The sequence below is a fragment of the Gossypium hirsutum genome, chromosome D03 (assembly GCF_007990345.1).
Source record: "Gossypium hirsutum isolate 1008001.06 chromosome D03, Gossypium_hirsutum_v2.1, whole genome shotgun sequence".
Lineage (NCBI taxonomy): Eukaryota > Viridiplantae > Streptophyta > Magnoliopsida > Malvales > Malvaceae > Gossypium > Gossypium hirsutum.
The window spans coordinates 42,619,872-42,646,520 of record NC_053439.1 but is presented as its reverse complement, the minus strand read 5'-3'; the positions used below and the strand labels follow the sequence as shown (position 1 = coordinate 42,646,520).

The window sequence follows — 26,649 nt, the reverse complement described above, 5'->3', positions numbered from 1 at the left end:
ACTTTTCCAAAGTCTCTATTTATAGGCATAAGAAGTATAAATGAAGTAGAGATCTACTTCTAATGACTATTAGAATTTAAATTTCATTAAAACTTATCTTGATCTTAATGGACATCCACTTAATAAGATATTCATAACACTCCTCCTTGGATGTTCATTAGTAGATAATGTGCCTCGTTAAAATCTTGCTAAGATAAAAATCCTATGGAAAAAATCATTGTGAAGGAAAGAGTACACATATCTATAATACGCATAATATGCTACACCATTAAAAACCTTACCAGGAAAACCCAATGGACAAAACCTCGGTTAAGGGAAAAAGAGTACAGTGCGTATTTACTCCCCTTATGAAAACATCACATATTTTCTTATATTTTACGTATTCAATCTTGAATACTAGTTTTTCAAATGACTATTTGAATGTATTTGTCAAGCATTTATATCAACGTTCTTTTGAAAGTCATGAGTGAGGGAAATTTTGGGGTAAATATATTTTGATATCTTCAGGAGTTTCAACAATAATCATAGTAAATTTTAAACATGATTCTTCTATAAAAACACAAATAGGTATTTTGGATCATTTTATAATCCCCATTCAACTACTATTTACCACATATATTCAAATTATTTCAATTCATATAAATGAACAATTTCCCGAGAATCTCAATATGCTTCTAGCAACCTAAATCCTTTAAGGATTTTAATATAAACTTTACTATATAGTGGTTCATAAAAGGTTGTAATAACAACCATTAGGCGCAAGTTAATCTTTTATGAGTTGTCAAAATAATATATCTAAAGGTTATTGCATCCACCACAAAAGAATATAATATCTTTTCATAATCAATGCCAGGACTTAGCGAAAATTTTCATATTTTTATTTCGTTTTTGCAAAACTACGCCATTTGCACCCTCACTAGTTTTATACATTTAGATATTTAGACTACTGGTCAAAAAACTCCATGAATTTAATTGTACTTAAGTTGCATCTTTCTATTTTAACCAATCTATTCGATATCTATATTTTTCAATAGATCTATTCAAGATCCTCCTTTTATTTCATTATTTTAATAATAATATTGCATGCAAAACCATTGTCGACAACTTTTATTATTCAGTTCCACGTTTTCTTGAATTGGCGTAACTTGTTGAGATATCTTATTTTCACTATTTTAATCTTCAGTTTCAGGTACTTGAATCTCTTATGAAGTTTTACTTATTAGTTATGTCTTGGGTCTCTTCTGCCTTCACTATATATCTAGATTTATTATTTTCTTCGATGAGAATTTTCATTTTTGGAACTTGTAATGAGTTATCCTTGTTGAACTTCTGGTTCAAATTACTCTCTCCCTAACTCATTACAAGTTATTATTTCTCTCCCCCTAATGTCAGGAAAATTATCGAATCAAAATATTAACCACAAATCATGACATAATTGAACCTCAAATACATTCAAAACATCTAATAATACAAAGAGACTTGTAATTAATATATATTCCCACTTTTCTTTGAGGATTCACTCATCTTTGTATGTTGTGGTGGAGCAATTGGAACTTATATGCACATACAAAAATTCAAAGATGAGAAATATTTAGCTCTTGACTAAAAACCAATTGTAATGGAGAGTATTTATAACTTATTGGCTTGATGTGTACAACACGTAAATCAATATAATCTCATGTTGAAATAGGAAGTTTAGTTCTCATAAGTAATGATTTAGATATTAATCATATGCGTTCAATCAATAAATTTTCTAAACCATTATGCGCATAAGTAACAAACTTTTACAAAAGTTTTTCAAACTCAATCAATAAAAGAATGAGATATAAACTCATTGGTATTAGCAAGATGAATTGTCTTAGTTGCATGATCTGAAATTAATTATTTAAATAATCAATCTTGCAAACAACAAGTTACAAATTGATAACACATATGTGATTACTTTTTAGATGCATCTACCAAAATCATATAATATCAAAACCATCCACATGGTGGATGAATGAACCCATATTCATTTCAAAAATGCAATACATTGAATCTCAACTTTAGCTAATGAGTTTCTAAGAATCAATTTTCATTGAGAACAAACAACAAATGAGAATTCTTTAAATTAAAGAATCTTCTAGTTCTTTAATGAATGTACATATGAATTCTCAATTAATTTCTACATCATATATGATCTAGGATGGTATAACTAGTCACGCCAAGTAGTAAATACATTTGTGTTAGTAAACTTCTGGTTTACTTTAACATGCATTTCAATTGAACTAATAATGTCAATATAAAGACAAATTGATAATTTTACTATTATTTCTTTTACTTTGTATCCGCATATAAATACTATTGTGACATCTACTACTAGAAATGTCTAAATCAATGTGAAGTCTATAATGCCACTAAGTCAACAAAATAAATATAGTTTTCAAATAATTATATGCAATATTCACTTCAAGAAATATGTCAAAATCTTTTTTCTACGTTGAGTTTTGACGATTTTATCAAGAAGTAAGCAAATTAAACTCCAGTAGTAGACTTTAAATCCAATCAAATTTATTAATAGCAAAATTTAAGAGTGAATCTTATTTTCCAAGTGTACAACATGTACATAACCAATGCCTTTTCATACATGAGTTTTCTCTCTTGCAAGTTCTCATCAGTAATATTTTTCCACATAATTTTAATTGAGAACTTATGCTAAATACTATAGAGTTATACTCACAATTTTAAAAAAAACTTGCAACTTCAGGTGCATCCAACCTTAACGAGCTTTAGATAGAATTACCATATTCTATTGCTCATAAGTAGATCTTTCACAGTCAAATATTTTACTTTCAACCCCTTAATAAGAATAATGACAAAAGAAGATCACAAAGATAGTCACAGTCAATTCAGTTTAATAACAAGAGTAATCAATAATTCAATCCTTCCTTTTTTTATATCCTTTTAAAATAGATATTTATAGCAATAGTGATTCATATGAAATATAATTGTAACGCCCTGAATAATTTATTTCTGTTTTTGTAAATCCTGACACAAATGTGTATCTGTTTCAGTTGCTAAGTATTCTGGGTTCTGTTATTTTTTTATCCCAGCCTTATCCTGTTGGGTATGCTTATGTTTTATTGTTTATAACTTATATCAGAATAAGCTTACTGGTTTGAGTGGTAAGGAGTTAACTTGCTGGAGGTCTTATGTTCGAATTCTCGTACGAGCGTGGATGTTAATTTTTGTCTCGGTTGTTTGAGAGAGTTTGGATGGGTTTGGAAGTCTGTATAAGTGGATGAGAGAATTGGTAGTTGGGATTGGGTTAGTAGGAGATTATGCCTAAACATGGGGGATTGTGGGATTTTATTTCATTTTAATTTTTAATTTTTATTATTTTTCTCTCTCTTCCCAAATTCCCTATGACGTTAGTTTCTCAAATTTTCTGACATTGTTTTTTCCTTCTTTTTCCTTTTCGACATTTTTTCTCTTTTTCTATAAATATTTTCTTTGTTCTTCTTCAATTTGGTTCGTCAACTGGTCGTTAGATCGTGTTACTGAAATTGTCGGGTTCTTTAATTAGCTTGGTAAGTAGAACTTCGTTTGTCGTTAACGTTTGGTTTTGAAATGTTAGTGATGTTAAATGGTAGCCACTGATTGGTAATTAATCGATGAAATCTGTGTTTAGGTGAAGGTTGTGAGGCAAAAAATTACACTTCAATGGCTTAGTACGCATTAGCAGGGGTTTATCGTCGACGGTGAGTTCTTGGGAATTGTTGAATTTCTATCGTGAATTTGTATTTTGGTTGCTAAATCGGTGTTTGGGGTACTAGTTTTTAGGTTTGAAAGGGATCGAGATTGATTTTGCATTAAAATATTACCAGGTGTGTACCTAAACACGAGAAAATGAGGTTCGACAAAAGCCAAAAATTGGGTCTGTCGAAGCCACACAGGCATGTGGCAGACCATGTGGCTGGCCGTGTGTGACACACAGCCGTGTGACTTTTGAGGGTGAGGCTGTGTGCGAGACACGGCCATGTAGGTCACACAAGCTAGGCCGGATTGGGCATGTGGGCTTTGGGCTAGGCTATGTGGGACACACGAACAAGGCCAATTTAGGCGTGTTGGTCTACACGGGCATGTGGGCCCAAAATTCTAAAATTTTCCTAGGGTTGCATGGGTCATTCTAATCGATTGTGGGCTTACCGTAGGGTTGGTAAGGGCTAACTAAACCCACTGTATGTGATATGTTAATCTGATAGTCTGATCTGAGTATGAAACTGATATACATGTCTAACTATACTACGTAAGTAAGTATAATATCTGTATACGAGCATGTTAATCATGTGATTCTATATCTGTTATCTGTTATCTGAGTGTTGTATTTGTATTTGTGGTGAGTTTTGTATATGTATATAGTTGGGCTTGGACATTCAACGGAGTAAATCCTGGGGGTATGTAGGGTCTTCATTATCATCCCCATAGTTAATCACAGTACTTTTCCATTTTTCAATCCCTCCAGCCAACAATTAGGTCAACTAGCTTATCATACTTCGTTGGGATTCTTGTATTTAATCCCTCATGTCTTGTTGTACCTTAGCTAATTGCTCTTATAGCTATGCTTGCAACTGATCTTGCATGTCTTTCTAAATTTGTTCCAATCTCTCTAATCTTTGATCCATTACTTTGGTTTTGTTGCGGGAACCGTAATGGTATTTAGTTGGTAGATTATTGTTGGTTTCCAGGGTACCTGTCATAATTTCGATTAAGTAAGGTCTTTTTATAGAATTTAATGCATATGATGAAATGTAATGCTGGTGAATAAAATGAATGCAAAAAGAGGCATTGATTCTGATTCAATTTTATTAGAATAACTTTACTAGAAAACAAATCTCTTTACATAAAATGGATATATTTACATATATGGCCTTGCCCTAATACTTAAAGTCTTGACTTTCCTAAGAAGCCAAGCTAATTCTCAGCCCCGATCTGATTCAGATTCATATTTTAAACTCAGCATGTCGCCTTGAACTGTTAGGGTTTACAAATGGTCGGCTACTTCCCATACTTGAGTCATATTTTCGCCCATGATGTAATCTCTATCCCTAATCTGACCTTGAGAGCGTTGGAGTTGCTCTTTCCTGTGTTCATTGTTTGTTTTAAGAAGTTCAACTCGAAGTTCACAATTTTGCAGTGTGGCCTCCAGCTCTTCTATCTTTCCTTTCAAATCTTCAATCTTATTTAAGCTTGCTTTCAACTCAATTGCGGAGTTGCGACTACGATATTGATGCAGTGACCTTTCTAATTCTGCCACCCGGGCTCTCAACCCAACCTTTTCATCGCAGCTTTCTAACAAATTTCTTTCTAATATTTTCTTTTTTGATTTCTTGCCACCATTGTTCTGATCTTTTACCCAACTCAGCAGTTCTCATCGATAGACACAGCTTCTCATAATTTGTTTTTAGACTGTCCAAGTCTTCCTCAGCCTTGTTATTTCCTTTTTTCATTTTTTCATTTTCTCGGCTTCTAAATTTTGGACGTTGATGTTTAATCATGGCTGAATCTTTTCTTCTTCCAACTATTTTATCTTTTTCCCCAACTCCGAACTCCTCTTTTCAAAGTCTTGCTTTATGATCTCTGATTCAGATGGGAGCACTTGTAAGTGTTCTTTTATAGGCAAAGTGTTTTATTGACTTAATAAAGGGACATTGTCGTTGACTCTTTTATCTCACCACCAATCATTTTCGAGGGTCGTTATGAGATTTGCAATAAATCTTTTTATTCTATGGGTTTGGTTCCAAGCGTTCGATATTTCACGAACCTTCTTCTTGTAATTATCACCCTTGTATGCAAACTCACACTAAGCTAACCCTTGTGTTACCGATATAAATTGCCTCGACCTATACTACCTTAATACAAGTAGAGAGGCATATCTAATAGCTCATAATATCCCGAGTAAAGGGACCCAGTCGAAGTCTCCACATCGGTACAAAATTTTATTAGGGATCATCCAAGGGGCCCTCCATTCAACGTCTTCGTCTTAGAGACCCTGGAGAATTGTCATCCACTTTTCTTCCGAAATGTTGTCTCGCATTGAGGTAGCCACAAACTCTTTCAACAGAGAGTAGTTCTCAAAAAATACTCGATAAGAAACCTTTTCTACCTTCCAAAAGTGGCTATGGAACCATGGTAACAAGAGTTGCGCATACCCAATAAATCTTTCTTCACCCACTCTTCGGTATGCACTCAAAGATCTAAAAGTTTCAGCCAAAATTATCGGGGTGGGCGTGACCCTTTTGTCAAGTCGGTCAAATAGATCTAAAACTACATCATCTGTGTGTCTTAATGCCTTAGGGAAGATGATCAACTCGTAAATACTCAGGGCGAAGATGTTGGCTCTTTTCTTAGTATCTGGATGTGCCAAGATCAAATCTCACAAAATTTTCCAAGGGATGTATTTACTATCTCCCTTTTGTTTAATCTAGGCCGTAACCTATTGCTCGCTCATCCCCGTGATACTCATTGGCCTCTTTAAGAAAGTTGGGATGTTGGCGGATTTAGAATAAGCTTTGTAGGCTTAGATCCTCAAGAAACGGAACAGAGTTGTGTACTCTACTATGGTGGGCACCAAGTCTACCTTCCCAAAAGTGAAGCAGCTATAGGTGAGATTCCAATACTGGGCAAGAGCTCAAAATAAGTGCTTATCCACTTTGACATCGAGTAGATAAGGCAAATCACCATAGTCTTGGTAGAATAATTGCTTGGTTTCGTCATCCCATTGTCCCACATTTCTTTCAACTCTTGGAGATTATTCTGAGTTACACTAATGCGACTGAAATCCCATAGTTCTGACATATATCCCTCTATCAGGCTGTCTTCTTTCTCTTGTTGTGTCTTTTCGAGCCATACCCGGATGGCTGCATTGTCTTCCACTTTATCAAGAAATTTATTTTCCATGACAAACTCTCTATTTAGCAACTGAACATGGATTAACACCATTTTTTATGAAAATGCAATGCAATCACAGCCAAAACAAAATAAAACAAGTTAATACATTTCAGACAAAACTATAATTCAAAGCAAGAAACAATAAATACAACACCTATTCTGGTGGCCACTAGAGGTTTGGTATGGTTCTACCTAGGGTAGGTTCTTAAGGCTTATTATATGTGGTAAGGTTCTAAAGTAAGGGTACCTAAACCAGCAGATTCCTTCATCCTCGCCCATTATAAGCTCATACAGATCGAGTTTAGTTAAGGGGAATACATTTTCCTATGGCTATATGGAGATGAAGATCTCACAAAGACATAGGTACGGATGTATCCCGAAAGCGATCCACTATCCTATACGGAGGTAAATACCTCACGAAGGAATAGCTTCTTACTCACACTTAAGAAGGACAAAATCGAACGGTTATGTAATGCAATATGCGAAAAACACAAAAAGAAATTTTCGAACCAATAAAACAGGTATACTAGATCGTTATATAACTTGAAATATCAAAGACAACATGAAAGATGAAATGCAATAAAGGGATCGTTAATTTAAACCACATTATCAACTTTTGACAAAAAGACCAAAAAGTAATCAACTTACGGCTTGACTTTCTTATTTTAGTCCCTAGTGGAGTTGTCAAGCTGTCGAAACCTTTTTGAAATCAACGTTATTTTGAAAACGAACGAAAATAGAGTTGCCACTAATCCTTTTTATTTATGTGTGATTGGACCACCTCAAAATTTGATCGTTTCAATAGAAGGTTTAATTTATTAAAACAATAATTTTTGGTCTATGAAATCCAGGAAATGGGTGTCGGTTACGCATGAGGAAGGATCAGCACCCTCGTAATGCCCAAAATTGGTACCTAATTGATTAATTGATGTCTTAGTGTCGAGAATTGAAAATTTGAAGAGAATTTAAAACATGATCCCTTTTTGCATAATGTTATTTTTAATTAGAATCAATTAGATAAATTAAAACATATGTAAAAGGATTTCTTATCTCAAAGTAACCAAAACGAAAAAGTCATATCCCGTAAGTTTGGACACGACATCTCGAATCCTCGAAAATAAGATTGCTCGTTATTTAATTACTATTTAAATCTCATGTGTTTTTAGTTTTAAAAAGGATGTTCGGTTATCTAGGTTCAAAGAAAAAGTCAAACCCCATAAGTTAGGGTACGACTTCTTGAATCTCCAAATACGGAACATTGCTTTGGTTTTAAAATTCTCCTTTTTATGCATCGAATAAAAATTAATGTGACACTTAAAGTGATGTATACTTAGTATATTCGGGCATAGTATGAGATGAACAAATATGTTTAAACGTAATGTATGATATAGTGATAATGAATTAATATAAAATGCCTATGCGGGTAGAATATTAAAATGATAAATGATGAATAAATAAAGGAATACTATAACAATAATAATGTAATAATAATATTATTAATATTAATATTAATATTAATATTAATAATCATATCATAATAATAAGTAGATAAATGATAATAATGATAACAAGGATAAAATAAAATGTATAAATAAAAAGAAACGTAAATGACATAAATTATAAGTGTTAATATAAATGAAAAAGGTAAAATCAATCAAGTGAGGGATTAAATTGAAATTTAAATGAAAATTAAGCCATAAATCTCAAAATATTCAAAGAAATGGGGGATAAAGGACTAAATTAAAGGTCCAATAAAATCTAATGTCTAAATTAAAAAATAAGATAAAAAAGGCTAAATTAAAATGCGGAGCAAAAGTTCAGGGACCTCGAGGACAATTAATCCAAAACAGTACATGTGTCATTCCCCGAGGGGTCAACAGTATAAAGACTAAATTGAAAATGAATTAAAATCAAAAGGTATAATCTAAAAAGGAAACAAAAAGCGAAATTAGGACCGAATTAAAAAAGGGTCCAAAAAAGGAAGGACCAGGAACGCAAATAAACCATTTCATGAAAACACGAAGATCCTGCTAAATGAATGGGTCGGATATTTGGGTTGCGTCAAATGACGTCGTTTTGGCGTCTGAAAATTAAGCCCAAAACAACGTCGTATAGGACCTTATATAAAAACAAAAAATCAGACGAAAAAAAGCATTTTAAACATTGTTTTTTAAAAAACAAAAACTCTTCCTTGTTTTTTTTTTTAAACTCTTCCCTTGTTTTTTTTCTCTCAAAACCCTCTCCTTTTCCCGCCACAAGACCATCGTTCGTTCGCCGTGGCCACCGGTTATTAGCGACCGCGACCACCGCCTCCGGTGATCGGAAAAACCAAAATGCCCATTTTGCTCGTTTCTTTGCGTAGAACTTCGATTTGGAGTCGAAACCATCAGAACCAAAGCCAAAATTTCCCAAAAAAAAAGGAAAACTTTTCAGTTTCCAACGCCCTCCGCCGCGACCTTGGCTGAATCCTAAGGGATTCGACATCCTCTCGGACCGGAGGAGACATCGACAGTGGCGCAAAGACGAAAAGGCAAGTAAAACTTCTATTTTTACTTATTATTTTCTTTTTCTTTCTTCTTTTTTTTTCTAAAATAAAAAAACAGAAGAAAATAAACTACCTTTGTTTGTACTCTCTGTTGTTTTAAATTTTTAGTTTTTTATTCCTTTTATTTTTTTTGTATTCTATAAAAATACATCTCAGATTTCGGGCTTTTATAGCCGATTACAAAATATTTTTTCTGTTCTTTATTGCTTTTGCTATCTACTATTTTTTTGCTATCGTGCTTTTTTGCTGTTTCTATCCTTTTTTTTATTCCTTTTACAGGTATGGTGCTTGGTCAACGACAGGGAGAGAAGGACGCCCTTGCCATTTTGGTGAAATGGCGGCAGGGACGTGTCAAGCCTCGAGACGAGGAGCCTCGGGTGGCGTGATCGAAGAGAGGAGCGACGCCAGAAACCCTAAGGTTTCTGGCTTTTCTGAAATTGGTTTAAGTTATTGGGCCATTGGGCCCTCCTTTTTTGTATTTGGGCTTTGTAATTGGGCCAATTTGTAAATGGACTATTGTTTATTTGGTTTTACTTTATTATTGGGTCCGGGCAAAATTGGGCTCCTACAATATGGACTTGTGGCAAACTTCAACCAAGATTATCATGAAACTTCGACACTAAATTTATGAGAAAATCACTAGAGATGTAGTTTTAGATCTAATATGTTACACACACCAAGCTTAGATTACATCATTCAGAGCACAATGCGAAGAGAAAATATACAAGACCAGTTAAAGGAAACCATTGCGATACCAAAAGAAAATAAAAATCATCGTGCACCATCGATTTTGAATTTGTCATGGCTTTTAATGCTATCTAGCCCTATAGAGATGCTAGTTGAGGGATCAAATCCAATGTCATAGTTATACATATCATGAAGCAAGTATTCAGTCTCTTCCACATGTAAGTCGTATCTTCCCCATGAAAGTTACTCTATTGCTCGCAATCCTTGTAATTCAGACACAACTTCCTTCATAGTTGGTCTTTCCTTTCCTTTTAGCCTCACGCATCTCCTAGCTAAAGTTGCCACTTCCTTAAGCTGCTTAATGTTTTTATCGTTCAACACTCGCCCATCAACAATATCCAGCAAGCGTTCCTCTTTCATAACAGAAACAAAGTATAGAGATAAGTTTCTTTCATGTTCAGGTCTTTCAAAAGAAACCGCTTTCAGACCTGTTAATAACTCTATGAGAACAACCCCAAAGCTATAAACATCACTCTTCTCAGTCAATTGACTTGAATGAAAATATTCAGGATCCAAGTAGCCTAGAGTTCCCTGGACAAGCGTTGTTACCTGTTCTTTATTTGAAGGGATCAATCTTGAAGCACCGAAATCAGATACTTTAGCATTGTAGTTCTCATCTAAAAGTATGTTGGTCAACTTGACATCGCGATGAATAATAGGCGGAGAAGCAGCAGAGTGCAAATAGGAAAGGGCTTCTGCTGCTTCTATCGCTATTTTCAAACGAGCTTCCCATGATATGATGGATGTATGAGTGGCATTGTGCAAGTAATCGAAGAGGGTTCCATTTCTGACATATTCATAGACTAGCAAAGGGACTTGAGTCTCCAAACAACATCCCAAGAGTTTCACCACATTTCTGTGGTTGATTTGGGATAACACAATAACTTCGTTAATGAATGGTTGAACTTGGCTTTGATTTCCAATGAGGGATTTTTTAATGGCAACACTGCGCCCGTCAGGCAACAATCCTTTGTAAACGGTACCCTGACCTCCTCGTCCAAGGATTCTACTTTCATGGTAATTGTTCGTCGCCTTCTTGAGTTCTTCGAGGGTAAAGATTTTAGCTATCTCACCATACTCTTCATGTTTTGAAAGCTGTTCTCGCAACAAAACTCCACCATTTTGCTTAAAGTTCTGTTGCTTTAGTCTGTTGAGCTTTCTCTGCCTGAGCCCCAAATACACCCACGAGGAGCATAAGAGGGAAAATAGAAGACTCATGCCTATACCTGTAATTATGGCAAAAGAATGACACGCCTATTTTCGCTTCTTTTTAAAAAAAAGTATTATCTTTTTTATAATTTTTCTCAACTTAATTTTTAAACATATTAGTTTTGCCATTATGCATATTTAAACTATTCTTGAACTTATAGCACCCACAATTTAAATCTATATTTTAGAAAAAGAAAAAGAAAAAGAATTAATTACATTATTTTTTTAACATATTATTTCTAAGTTGTTGATGTAATGAATTTATACATGTTCAAAACACATAACAATTTATTGTACTGGTAGTTCGAATCTCACATGTTAAAAAATTAACTTTCATAAGTTTTAGTAAAACTGTTAAAAAAAACATTAGATCCTAGTTGTTTAAGTAGTAAGTACACATGTTTTAGATGTGTTCTACACCATATTCAAGCTCGCATTTAACATTTAAATTTACAAGTAAATTGATAAAAAAAATTAACTAATATAAAATTGATATTTTTAAATTTAATTATAATATTTTCAAATTTGAAAGTAATTTAAGATTTGAGTTGTATTTTGAGTGGTTTACTACAACTGACCCAAGCAGATAATATTTTGAATTTAAGTTTTCTTCATTTGTATATTTAAAAATAATTCTAATCTAATCATTGACATTGTTAGTATTTTTTGAAAAATTTTCTTACCCATCATGTATGATGATTTACTTGTGAGGTTAGCATGATTGCATGTATATATTTATGAAAAATTTTGATGAAATACTAATGGTATCCAACAATCCAACATTAATTTTGAAATCGAAAAAGTAAAAAAAAAAAGAAAAGAAAAGAAAATGTAATGTGTTTCATCTAAACTTCATTAAAGTACGAAGGTTTTTAAAAATATTTATTAATAATTTTGCATAAATTTTATTCGAATGAGTGATAACCAAATAGAACTAGGTGTTATATGTACTAACCTAGTGTCCCAACAAGAATGGGAAAATGCGGCTTGACTTTAGGATTGCAGCCTGTTCCTTTTTTCCGGCCATCACCTTCAAAACCCTTGGGGCATGAACAGTTATAGCTTCCAGGTAGATTATGACATGTTCCACTGCAAGGCTTCAGTGTCTCGCATTCATTAATATCTACAAAAATTTTCAGACATTTTTAAAGAAAGAAAGAAAGAAAAACAGTATATTGGTCACAAAATTAAAGTGTCCAAAATGAATCCTGTCTTCTTCACCTCGGCAGCCGTTGGAGAGATAAGGGTTACCCTGAAAACCATGAAGACACTTGCACAAATATCCGCGGCCATTTTCTGGATCTACGCAATCGCTATTTTGCTTGCAAGCATAATTATCTACATCCATTTTAGCTTCCATGCAACTTCGGTTCCCAATTGTCCAATCAAGAATAATTGGAAACTTCCTTTTGCTGAAATTAATGTTGGAAAGATCTGAAACAGAGAAGCTATAGGCGCCATCTTCCACGGCAAATCCATAACTACAAGGATTGAAGCTTAATACTTTGGAATGGTTCCAATAGCTATCAAAACTCAATTCATAATCCGTCACACCTTTAGGGAGAGCCGTCTGGCAGCAGCCGATGCCAGAGCAAGATCCATTTACCAAATCGGCCACATCGTAACAAAAGGACACACATCCGGTCGAATATGCCCGTCCCGTGAAACCCTCAACATAGGCGTAGGTGTCACAACCAATGGCTGTGAACTTGTTTCTAGTATGAGATATGCGGAATGCTGAAAGCCTGAACCCTGCATCGAAATAATAAGCACTTCCTGATGAATTATAACAGTCATAACCTACCGAATATTGGATGCGCAAATAACCATTGACAGAGATGTGGAGAACTTCAATATCACTGGTGGTTAGGAATGCTTTAGGAGGGTTGAAACTAGTGTTACAACGAATGAAAAATCTCTTACTGATATTACAATCAGTACTGCCTGTTCCAAAAGGGTATGGGATGCTGATGTTCCCACAGTTGCTTTGGCACCCTGCTTTTGCTTGACCTGCTACCGGGGTTGCTGTAACTGTTAACGTAAATGCAAACAGAGCAAGCACCTTAAACATACAGCGGAAGCCCATGTCTCCGTTTTCTTTAATCTCTCTCGGCGATATCTAGGATTACTCATTGGTTAGTAATTTATAGGAATAACATGTGGGAAGATTCAAAGCCATTTTAATTGGGCAACAGCAACCATATTTATTAGCTTGGTTAGTGTAACCCAAAGGAAGGTGTCAACGTATGTCAGTAGTTGCATCGTAGACTTTGTCCTTCCTCTTTTGAATAGAGAGGGTTAATGGAGGAATTGGCAACCATCGACCAACTATATTTTGGAAATTGAAATTGGTAGTTATTCATATTTCAGTTTTTGTCTCCTATAACCAGATTTTTCTCCAAATCACATTAAATTGAATCTACACTTGACGGGTTCAATTATAGATAAGAGCAAGTACGCATTTCTGTCGTTACAACTTATTGCGAAAATAATTATAGGTGGTTTATTTTTTAAGATAATATTTAAAACTACTCATAATTCCTACCTAATACTTCAACAGGCTTTAATCATACTCGAACTCACGTTCTCCTACACTGGTAGCAATGTCTATGGCAATCGTGCTAAAACTCAATCGACAACTGATTTTTAATTTTACATATGTTGTATATAATTTTACGCATTTAATTTTCAATTAATTTTGAAATATTGTATTTTTAATTACTATAATTGGTGCAAAATAATATTTATTATTTATAGTGTTAAATATAATTAAAATATGTTATTTTATTTAATAATTTATAATTTATAATAAATCAAACATTTTTAACATATTCAATATATAATATAATTTTGCTTCATTAATTAATGCAAAACAACCATTACTGAAAATAATAACTATTAACATAATTAATATATAAAAATTATTTTGGTAATTCAAATATAATGCTAATAAAAATTTAATTGTTATAAAAACATTTGTAAAAAGTATTAAAAATTGAATATTATAAATTAAACTCTTCAGAATTTAATTTTTATTTTTTAACAACCAATAAATTGACCATTATAATTCAATAATTAATATAAATATACTTATTACATTATTTAGAATTTACTATTTAAAGCAAAATTAATGTAATTCTTTTATTTTTCTTTTTTAATGAAAAATAATTATTTAAATATAAATATAAATATTTTAATATAAAATTTGAATTTTTATTTATTATATAAATTTATTTATTAAAAGTCTTTTAATAAAATGAGATTTCTTTTTTATAAGTATGATAAAATCACTTATCAAGTTAATTTTTAATAGTAAAATTAAAAATCATATTTATAAATGTGATAAATCTTATAAATGATAAAAAAATATTTAAAATGATAAAGTGAGTAATATAATGGATAAGCTATAATTGCCAATTCAAAAATTTTTCGAAACTCGTACTTACACATATATAACTACTTGTTTGTTTTTTTAATTTATTAAATTGTAACACTCCCTAACCCTAAACCGTCGCCGAAACAGGGTTACGAGGCATTACCGAACATATCAGATAATTTACAATAATTCTTAAATAAATAACAAACATATTAAAATAAATCATAAATTCATATGTTTGTTTACCAATTGACTTCATTCATTTTTTTAAAAAAATTTCGGCAACATTTCTGCTTATTTTTACATAAAACCCCCTGCAATTAAAACCGCAACCAATTCACAATCCATACAATTTCATATTCAGTTAACCTAAACATATCTTAAACATTAACTTATTAATTTACTAATTAAATAAGTATTTGCATATATTGTTTAAATAAATGAACTTTATTCATTCTATTTCAGTTTAATACCAACTTACCATGTTATAACTTAACATTTCATTTATCATTCAAACATTATAGACCAATTTCTTTACAACCAAAACTTACAAGACTCCTTAATAAAACTGAAATACATGCCACATTTACCAAAGGAAAAATACATCACCAAAGTTTTGCTGAAGCCGGGATTGATCTGGATGCTGAACCGAAATTTTTGACTTCTATCAACCTGCGCACAGAAACAAGTATTACCATAATTCAGATTATAACAATAATAAACATATAATGCATAAATCGTATATACAAATTTAAATTTAAATTCCATACTTCAACAATAGCAATTCATCAATTGAAATCATACATCCAAAATTTGAATTTGGACATATCATGAACCTTAGGTTTATTTCTCAATCTCATATCACATTTCAATTCACAATTCAACTTTTTCATTTCATTTCAATAGCTTGTTTGATCAACTTGTTCAGTTTATCATTTCATCATTTACCCTATTAACAAAACTCGGACTTTTGCGGATACACGGATCCAACCAAACACTCCAGTATGGCACCCAGTGCCTCATCGGATAGTTCGAAGCAATAGTTGACACCCAATGTCTCATCGGCAAAGCCGAAGAAAGTTGGTACCCAGTACCTCATCGAATCTATCCGAAGAAATATAGTGACACCCAGTGTCTTATCGACTCAAGGTCGAAGTATCCCTGAACTCTTCCAATCCTATGGCATGCCAACTATATCCGACTCAGCCCGACTAGTTAATAGGGTATTTAAATCACATATAACCTCAATTCAATCACAATTTCTCACATTTTCAATTCAATCATTTTTCACCTTTCAATCAATAATTAATCCACAATTCACACATTTTCACAACTCAATACATTTCCATTCAATTTAATATCAGTCACTATTCGATTTAAATTCACTTCATGCTTTCAATCAACAAACAATTTAAATTTTAATTCATATCAACTATTCAATTTAATTCCCACTCATCTTAATAATAATAATAATAATAATAATAATAATAATAATACTTACCTCACATTTCATTTACCAAACACATAAATTAAATTTAGCATTTAATAATAAATAACTTGAATTATAGTAATACAAATCGTAAATCTCCCGTTTTAGTCCTCGATAGCTTTCTCCTTTCCTTTTGATGCTGATGCCTCGGGTTCTTTGTTAGCTACGAAAATAATAATAATTTATACTATTAATTACAGCACTAATTATGATAAATAATTGAATTTCTATTCAATTTCTTCCTTATTCTCAATTTAATCCTAACTAAGCTCACTTACTTTTCTAATTCTATTCACATTCTATTTCTATTCAAATTTCATCCAAACTCAAATGTAACTATTAAAATTTCAGCATATTTTCCTAATTTCGAATTTCCCTCAATTTAGTCCCTAAAACATAAAACTTATAGTTTCTTTTACAATTTAATCCCTTCATCAATTCTAACTTAAAATTCATTCAATTAAATCCCTAATTCATCTCTTTTGTTCAACATAAACTATACTTGAAAACCTACGAACTTACAAAATATCAACTTAATTCCATCAAAACCTTATTTTGAAACTTCTAAAACATCAAAATTAAGTAAAAAGGGCTTATTTGACTTACCAAATTAAATTCCAAGCTTTAAAAACCCTATTTTTCCTTTTTCTTTCTTTTTCTTCTTTCTCTGCTCTGTTTTCGAATGCTATTCTGTTTCTTTCTTTTACTTTATTTTATTTTATTTTACGTTTTGTTTATTATTTAGTTAATATAATATTATAATAATGTAATATAATAATAATTTCTTAAACAATAAGTAATTATATATATTTTACAAGTGTATGCATGTACTTTTCACACATATATATTATCATCACCGTACATTTGTCAAAATTTTTATTTATTTTATATAATAATAATATAATATAATTTATTATATACTTATTTATTAAGAATATATATATAATATACATATTTTAAGTAATAAAATATCCTTGATATTTTACACTTAAACAGCCTCAATCTTTGCAATTGGCTTATTTGCCTTTTTAATCCTTTTAGCTTTTCTTTAATCTATAATTAAACTTTTACTTCTATTGCAATTTAATCCTTTTTGCTAATTACTCCCAATTAAGCTAAATTCACCCATCTAAAACCTAATTAAACACATAACTAGCCTCGTAAATATTTCTAATAATTATTTTCAAACTCAATTTACTAAGACGGAGGCCCGATATTATACTTTTCCGATACCCGCGAATTTCGAGTCATTACATAAATAATATAATTTTAAAATATATATTTACTAAATAAATGAGGATTGATCTAATTTAAGTATAAGTCTACTAATTTTGATAAATAGTTAGAGAAAATAAAATATTTTAAAAGCATTGAAAAAAATAAGTGGAAACATTCAATTTTAAAATATTAAGTAATTAGATAAAATAGGGTATTATTCGAATATGACTAAAAATTTCATCAACAAACAATCATTAATTAATAGTAAAGAAAAACATTTACAATTTTTTAAGCATTATTAAAATCTAATAATAATAAAACTAAGGAATATCAAATTAATAATAAAAACTAAACAAAACCAAATAATAATGAACATCATACGTTTTTAATGATGGAAACAAAACATATTGATTAATATTAAAATATTATTTTTATTAAATTTTTAGATGTTATTTGAATGAAAAATGTTTTGTTAATACATATATTTATAGTGATACATATTAGTTTTAATTTATATATAACTATAGCACTCATTAAGTAATTATTGATATAAAATAATTAAATTTATAATTAAATCCAATTAAGTGATAATAATTATCAAAAAAAAAATGTAGATAACAAAATTTGACCTTTATTATTTATCGATGAAACATTGATAGTAATAATGACAAGTGGTTTGTTTGAATGAATAACCTCGGTTTTTTTTATTTATGACATGTTTATATTTACATTAACAAAATTAAAATAAAAAAATACAATCAATGGTGTCGTTAGGGAGAATGTGTGCCATAAGGCGATGGATGGCGGTCGTGTGGAAGATTTTTACGTATAACCAACCGTACCACCGGAGGTGCATCTAGAGGTGTCGGCCTGTAGATTTCCTCCTCTTCGTCATCATCGCCTGAGTATGTAACTAGCGCGGCCCCCTTGGGTGATTGTATCTTCAGCATCGACACCCATCATCATCTTCTTTCGTGATCGATTGTTACGTCGTCTTCGTCTACCATTGTGTATCCGCCACTCCCTCGTCCACTAGTTGGGATGACGAGCCACCCCCATAAAATAGTGATGCGCAAGTTGTTTGAGTCACTATAGGCGTGAAACCATAAGGTGCCCTAAATCTCAAGTACGCTGGAGAGGTACTGGGCATCGACATCGTCATCGACTGCTGCATGGGAACTTGCATCGGTGGCGGTGGGTACGTTGGAAACTGTCCCGACACTAGGTTTGGCATTGACATTTGTGTAGGGGTGCAGTATGCGGAGGACGTCAGTGGAGTGAAATATGTACCTGCGGGAACAGAAGAATCAGCCATGTGCAACGGTGGCCTGTAGAGCGGTAATGCTTGTGAAAACACATGGTTAGGTAATTGAATGGGAATACCTGGAGGGAAGTGGCCCGAACATTGCATAGCCATAGTCGGCGCATCTTCTACTGGAGCAAATGACTAACCCGTCTTACGACCGCATCCCCTCCTAATTTGCTATGATGGTTGACGTGACCTCTTCGTCCAAATTTGTCGACTCCTCTCCTCCGGTGATAGCAGATACGACTTATCGACGATTCTAAACCATGCCAAGTAATCATCAACTGTTGCTGTGTCCGCTGAGAAAAATTGTTCGCGAACGGGTATGGATTGCATCCTATGATCCCACGCTTCGATGTGCTCCTCATGCCGCACTAACCAGTCGATGTTGTCCTTCCTCTGCATGTCCACCTTATGCAGATCCTTCAAGTCTTATGGTGATAGTGAAATTTGTTGCCTCCACTCGAACTATCGCAACATTCAGTCTATTTCGTACATTTCCACTGTTGCATACACTATCAACGACACCTTTGCGTCCCACATCTATCGATTGCACAACACTTCTGGTGGGATGCAAGATATGACATCAGTGTCGGTGTACGACATCCATTTAAACTGATAAGCAACATTGTAAATATCGTTATTTATGAATTTTTTACGAATAATTACGTAATTAATATAGGTTCGAAAAAATAGGTAATTAACCTCCACTTCCAACCGTTGATCTAACAAAAACTTAATATCTTCTAGAACCTCAGGCAGTCCCACGTAACTCGGCCCATGGTTCCACTTGTATAAGTGATATGTTAGTCGAAACGTATGATAAAAAATTATTGTACAAACTACGTATTTGTTAATAAATGATGTTTACCTTGTCACCAACGAGAATATATATGAATCGGTCACCTTGGGACGTAGAAACGGTAGTCGCCATCAGACTCACGACTGCAGTAGAAGCAAACAACCGCCGATTGACGCCGACCTCGGGTTCGTGGCCCGACACATCTCCTAGTATAACATGGACAATATGGCAGATCTCCAACTTAGTTTCCGGCAATCATTGAAGTCCACTAGATGTAGTAACCACCTTACGTGCACCAAATTTTGAGATTTGTCGGGTATTAAAATGCCCCCAATTAACCTTATGATGTATTCATGGACGTATTATTGTATCACTTCTTCCGTTCGGTCTTCAAAGTCTTCAGGGAGCTCGTTGAAATTACCCTTCAACCAGTTTATCAATATCCGACCACCTTTGAACTTATTTGGGACATTGCCCAATAGTGATCAGCAGAGGGTCACTTTGCTCGAAACAATCTTAAATCCCGTTATAACTGACCCATCTACTGGCAGACCAAGTTGTAGCGCTATGTCTTCGGGTGTGATTGCACACTCGCCGCATGGAAGGTGGAAAGTGTGTTTCGGGCCTCCATCTTTCCACCAATGCGCTGATTTGTTGCAAATTGAGTTTATAGCCCTCGGGCATGCTAGACGCATGCAAGAATCCAACTGCTTGCAAGTGGCCATGAATTTTAAGAATGCTTTCCTATATTATGGATGAAGCCTTCCAGAACACCATCATCCTTATACTTACAAAAATATATATAATTATAATAATAATTAAATTTAACATTATTGAAATTAACGAAATTTAAATTTCAATCTTACCATTACTAATTGGGTGGCGAAAATATTCTTATCGTCGAAGCAAATTAGAGAGGTGACCATTCGTGAGAAATCGATTTAAAAGAATAAAAACGAGATAATTAAAAAATAATATTTTTAAATTAAAATATCAAAAATTATTAAAAACGAGAGAGTTGAGAGACTTGAGACAGTTTGAGAGAATTTGAAAGAAGGATGTGAATGAAAAAAAAATTGAAGGGTATTTGTAGGGTAAAAAAAGTTGTTGGCAACAACGTTCAAAAAGACGTTAGGATTTGACCGTTAGCTGGAAGACGCGTCCAACTAGGCTTGCTTTCCATAAAACTCATCAAGCTAGACGCACTTTACAACAAAATTGACTTATATCCCTAATTAAAATTAGAACATACCCAAAACCCTAATTTAGAAAAAAAAAATCTGCCAATATGCCTTATGTTGCCAAAAAATACAATAACTGTTATAAAAATTATGCCAAAATTCTTTAAAATAATCATGCACTCAACAATTGTTGTTGAGATGCTTAAGAGTATTTACATGTTTTCCCGTCACAATTCCGGATGCTTCCAGAAACTTATTAGTTCAATCTGTAATAAAACCCTAAATCCCTAAAAAACCGATTCTAATATTCAACCCCAGAAAATCTCCTATCTCTGGCCCTTTTACTCCTAAATTTCGACCGCTCTGCATCTCAAATTTCAGTGCAGATCATGGGCATAATAAAAAGCAGTTTTTCGTTCATCGTAGGAACAGTTTGCGGGGTTTACGTTGCCCAAAATTATAACGTTCCGAACATCAAAAAGCTGGCCGATACCGCCCTCTTCATGGTCAAGCATGTCGAAGAGAAGTACCGTAAGCCGAAGAACAGGGACGACGATTAGCTCCACTATACGATTCACTTTTCTGAAACTGGTAGAGTCAGCAGGTTCTATTTTATTTTATTTTTCTCTTCAGGGAAACAAAAAGGAATTATTTTGTCGGATCAAATACCATATTGCGATTCTGTACATGGGGAAAAGAGAGGATAAATTAGTGACAAATTTGGTGCATAATGATAACTTAGTGCTCTTTCATTCAATTGGAGACGCCTAAACTTACATACATATTTTTTAAAGCGTTACGTTGTTCTTTTTGGCTTTTGGAATCTTATGTTCATTGTGATTCTGGGACTATGTTGAATTTGGGTTTTTTCTTTCTTGAAGGAATGAATGCAACACCGCTAAAAAAACTCCTCGAACCTACCCTTATTTGATCGTGCGTTTGTTCTTTTCACATATTGAAAAATCAAAATGTTCCATTAACTTTGGTTTCGGGCTTTGCATAATTGGCTATTTTGTTGAATGATGGAGTTATCTTGGGTTTGAAAATGGAAATTGTGTCGGCCTTCTCCATTGCCCGTGATCATACTTTTTCGAATTAGCAAACTGTTGATGAGTTTTGAATCGTTATGTAATGCAGCTGCCATCTAGGTTAACCACTTTGACGTAGTATTAGTTTTAGTATTTTTTCTCTTTGGGCCTTGCTTAAATTGAAGAAGGAAGAATCTTACCTTAATTTATAGATGTGAATGGTCATTGTTTCTTGCACCTGCATGCTTGGTGGTTAATACTGCGTCTTAATATGGCTTTGACATTTGTTTTACAATTTTCTCTATATTGAAGCGGATTGTGTTGTTCCAAGGTCTCTGCCATAGCTTCCATGTTGTAGTTGTCAAATGTTACATGGAAGCATTTATATTTTCTGAGTGTTGTAGGCGGAGAGATCTAGTATGGCTTTCTACTAGCTATTGACATGATTTACAGATAGGTGGATGGTATTGCTTTCTATTTCAAGTTATGTGTTTGTTCCATGAAAGCTGAAACATTGGGCAAATCTATATCTACTTGAATCTTTCTTCTGTATGTCGACTCTACCTAATCTGTTTGCAATGAAACAATTAATATAAGTAGTGTTGAAAATAAATTGCCGTCAGCTGCCTCCTGGTTCAGTATTGGTAAAGAATGAGGAACATGGAAATGCTGCATGTTGAAACTTGAATGTTTGGCAAACCCATGATTGTTGTGCATTTTTTGTGAGTACTTTATATCAATCCTTTTTGTTGTTGTAGTAGTTTTTGGTGTCCTTTCTATGGTGAACACCACACCAGGGAATTAAGAGGAACATTGGAGCCTGAGATTATTTATTAGGGGTCAATATGCTTTTGTTTATAGTTTTGGTTAGTTAAGCTATCCATACTCTTGAGATATGTTCATTGATATTTCCAAGTTCTTGCATTTCATTTACTCTCTGTTGTATTGTCATCTAATTTTTATTTTCATTCCTAATGAGTTGAGGACATAGTTCATATTTCAGAAAGTTCTTTAATGCTGTAGATTTGAATTCTAAAAATAATGGATTTGAATTTGGACAAAGTTAATTTCAATCTAAAATTTGCCTGAGCTGTAGTTTTGGGTAATGTTTAAATTTTGGTGAAATTGAGCAGGGTTTTATAGTAATTAAAAAATTATAAACTGTTCTATTATCAGTTTTTTTCCCTAATGCAATGGTATTAATACCCGTTTTGAACTGAGTTTGAGTTCATATTTTTTTTAGTTATCGCAAATTACAATATAAAAACATATTATTAAGTTATCAAAAATTGTGTAAGCATATATATAATACAAAAATAGAGATAATTTTTAGATGTCCAGAAAAGAAATTGTATTTTTCATAATCAAGTCATGATATAAAACTAGAAACAAGACCCAGAAAATGGCTAGCAATATATAGATTTTTACTTTAAAATGGAATTATTAAAATTTGATGTTGGACTCAATCAAATACAAATTCGATATCCAGACAAACCAGGTACTAGTATAAGAAGTAACAATTGTAATCAGCAATGAAATTGCAGGGGAAATTTTGATTTAAACAATGGTGGGGTGCAGCACCCTTTTTTTGGCAAATCTGATTGATAGCAACCATTTATTTGTTTTATTAATGCTTAGCGCTGCAAAACACAAGTGGGCTGGTCCTTTGTGAAATACATGGTGGATAACTTAAAAGCTATTTTCAGTCGAGTTCCTGTGGACCAATTTTCTTTCATTTCATCTCTTTATTTTCTGCACATTTTCTATCTATTCATGCACCTCTGGACCGGGTTGTGAGATTGGGACATAACTTTCTTTCGACCAAACCTTGTTTCTTTAGAATTACTCAAGATTTCGTTTTCTTGAATCCTGTCACACAAACAAGGCAACTCTTCTTCACCGCAACCTGCTGGATATATGGTTTCTTTTGGTTTTACTTCCAATTTTGTTGGCCTATAGGCTGTGTCTGAACAAAAAACAAAAACTAGTAATAAACTATGTATGATTATAAAATATATATACATATATAAATACAGTGGTGGTCACTCCATGGTAATTAGCATCATGAAGAAGGCTACAAAAATCTTCTAGCCCAAGCTATGATTTAAAGGTATCTTCCTCTTCATCTTATAATCCGAGGTGAAGAAACACTATGAAAATCATACAAGCTTTATACAACTGCAGTTTCTGTTGCTTCCCCTGCAAGTAAATCATACATTTAGTTCCGGTTCTTGAGATCTTGATTGCGATCTTCCTTGTGATCTTGTTTCGGAAATCCTAGCAGCTACCTCGGCTACTACAAGCCTTGTCAGTAGCAGCCCTGCAACTAGAGCTGCTGCCATGAGCATCGTAAAAACCGCGCTCCAGCTGTTGGCAGAGATGTAACCGGTTAATAATGGTCCAATTGCAGCACCAACAGAACCGGTTCCGTCTATGATTGCTGTCACAGTTGCCAATGCCTTTGAGTTCTCATTTAATGAACTATGTGTTCCCAAATCGGCTGAGACGGCAGTTGTTATAAGAGCATAGGGGCCATTTACAAACATGCCACAGATGAACATGAGAGCTATGTTCATTGCCAAGGAAATGTGTCCGTAACTACGATAGAAATAGAGGGCAGGGATAGCACAATACATAAAAGTTGCTGCTGTTATGGCTCTGGCATCTAGCCGATCCGAAATGTGTCCTGCTAAGATTCCTCCAAGCACCCCTCCGACATCGAAAAATGTCGACAAGTTCCCTGCTGTCTCATCGGATAAATATTTTCCCTCAATAGCTGCAGATTTATGAATAGAGAAGAGAATCAGCAATGAGTCAATGAGTATTAAAAAGTTGAAATAAATTAAAATACCTGTATGACTAATGTAGTATGGAAGCCAATAGAGAAATGTGTAAGCAACTAATTTGGCAAAGAAGAGGCAAAAAGCAAAAGGAGCAACCCCTGGGATTCGCCATGCTTCTATGAACCCCACTGCATTTTCCTTCATCTCAGTATGTGAGCCCAATAGAGGCTCTGTTACTCCCTCTTTCTTCTTCTTAGGGGAATCTACTGCATCATCTTCTTCTTCTTCTTGTCTATCAGCTCCAACTGATTCAGGACTAACAGGAAGAAGAAGACAAACCAGGATGCCCATGAAAGCAATAAGCAAACCAGGCACAACAAAGGACCAACCCCATCCATAGCTCAATAGTGTTGAAGCAATCAAAGAACCAGTAATGTTCCCAATAGACGTGTGGGCATTCCATATGCCCATAATTAGCCCTCTTTTTTTCTTCCCGAACCAGTTACCAACTACTGCAACAACCGAAGGCCATCCTGATGATTGGAATAGACCAGCAATCATTTGTACTATGAGGAAGTAGTAAAAGCTATGGATGTTAGCCCAGTACCCAACACCAAACAGTGAAGTAAACAAACCAGTTCCAATCATTCCCACCGTTAGAAAGATCCTTAAATTCATTCTATCACCCAAGTGTCCGGAGAAGTACATCCCAATAGCATAAACTGCAAGAAAGGCCACGTCGAGTTGACCAAGCAAGGCTGTCCCATCGGATCCATTAAACGGCGCCCAACCATCTCCTAGAACCCATGAGCGTCTTTGGGTTTCAGCAGGTGAGCTAAGGTATGTTATCCTCCATGAGAACTTGAAGCCTGCAGCAGATGACTGGGGATCAAGGGCACTCTTGACAATGCTGGTGGTTTTCCTTGTTGCATGATAGGTAGTATAAGCGAAAAATGTTATAATCAAGACAACTGCTTGATGAGTTTTATAGGAAAGCTTTGCTCTCTTAATGTATTCCCAGCATCGAATCCCAAGTGGCTTGCTACGGCTTCTCTCAGTAGCCAATTCAGATGGTGAAGCCATGTATTTTGATTCCCTCGAGAAATTAGAGCCTCCAGCTTTCTCCAACAGGCCAAATACAACAATCTGGACAACTATGAAACCAATAACCAATGTGAGACTGCAATTCTATAAGCCAAGAATCAACAAAAGTATTAATTGAAAAAGAAGAGCAGATAAGCAACACATCATCGAAGAGAAGATTGCATAAAATTCGTCGAATTCAAGGCACAAAGCCGATGCGCTATTGTTTCCAGGGAAAAAGAATTGAGACCCCAAATTACTCTCTATAGAATAACTACAGCAAGAAAAGCTAAATAGTGGGTCAAATTGTTGTCAAAGTTGAATACAATTCCAAAGGTGAAAAGGGGATTCAGAGTTGAGAAACAACTTGAAAAAAGAAAGAGGCTTCTTCAGTTAAGAAAAGGCCCCAGTTTGTATGGAAGTTAACTGAATCTTGGAATAGATTCATAATAAGAAAAGAAGCAAACAAAAGATGATGGAAACAGAGAGATGAAGAGCAAGAAAAAAAGATTTATTGCCTGTTGCTGAGTTGAGCTTTGATATGTAAACAAAAGTGAGAAGCCAGTGAATGGAAACTGTTGGTTTTCTTCTCTGCTTTTTATTTTTAAAGTCGTTAACCAACCAAAAGCTTTCCAATCCCAGCGGGAGGATGACGATAATAATTTAAAGACTTGAATTGCCAATCATACCCTTACGTAATTTCTCATTTCTATTTGGCTTAAGATGACTTAATTGCCCCTTTACAGTTGACACCCAAAGCATCATTCTCAATGAATTGGGTCAAGTCTAAGTGTTTTGGACCAAATTCCCATCAACACCCCTAACCCTTGATTATTTTGCTCATCATGTTGGATTATTATTTATTTGTGTTAAATTATGTGAATGTTAATAAAAAATTTAGGCCTTTTATTTTATTGAATTTAGAAATTTAGATCTTAAATTTTTTTTCTTA

The 26,649-nt window shown here is 33.7% G+C and overlaps 3 protein-coding genes across 4 annotated transcripts; 1 reads left to right on the top strand and 2 right to left on the bottom strand.

Annotated features, from left to right (window-relative positions):
• Positions 1–10,132: 10,132 nt before the first annotated feature.
• Positions 10,133–13,701, bottom strand: LOC107949667 (wall-associated receptor kinase 2). Its single transcript, XM_041090149.1, has 3 exons — positions 12,653–13,701; positions 12,387–12,554; positions 10,133–11,448 (listed from the first exon to the last, which is right to left on the bottom strand). The coding sequence occupies exons 1-3, from the start codon at positions 13,515–13,517 to the stop codon at positions 10,406–10,408; spliced, it is 2,076 nt and encodes a 691-aa protein (XP_040946083.1). The 5' UTR covers positions 13,518–13,701; the 3' UTR covers positions 10,133–10,405.
• A 7,184-nt stretch (positions 13,702–20,885) lies between these two features.
• On the top strand, positions 20,886–22,691 carry LOC107949670 (uncharacterized). Its single transcript, XM_016884398.2, has one exon. It carries the CDS (start codon positions 21,193–21,195, stop codon positions 21,361–21,363), a length of 171 nt encoding a protein of 56 aa, XP_016739887.1. The 5' UTR covers positions 20,886–21,192; the 3' UTR covers positions 21,364–22,691.
• Positions 22,692–23,816: 1,125 nt separating this feature from the next.
• On the bottom strand, positions 23,817–26,372 carry LOC107949668 (putative glycerol-3-phosphate transporter 1). 2 transcript variants are annotated; one of them, XM_016884397.2, is made up of 3 exons: positions 26,216–26,372; positions 24,683–25,760; positions 23,817–24,607 (listed from the first exon to the last, which is right to left on the bottom strand). In XM_016884397.2, exons 2-3 carry the CDS (start codon positions 25,695–25,697, stop codon positions 24,042–24,044), a joined length of 1,581 nt encoding a protein of 526 aa, XP_016739886.1. In that variant the 5' UTR covers positions 25,698–25,760; positions 26,216–26,372; the 3' UTR covers positions 23,817–24,041. The 2 variants fall into 2 exon arrangements, with proteins under 2 accessions (XP_016739886.1, XP_016739885.1); XM_016884396.2 differs by having other exon boundaries at positions 24,683–25,768; positions 26,216–26,359.
• Between the last annotated feature and the right edge of the window lie 277 nt (positions 26,373–26,649).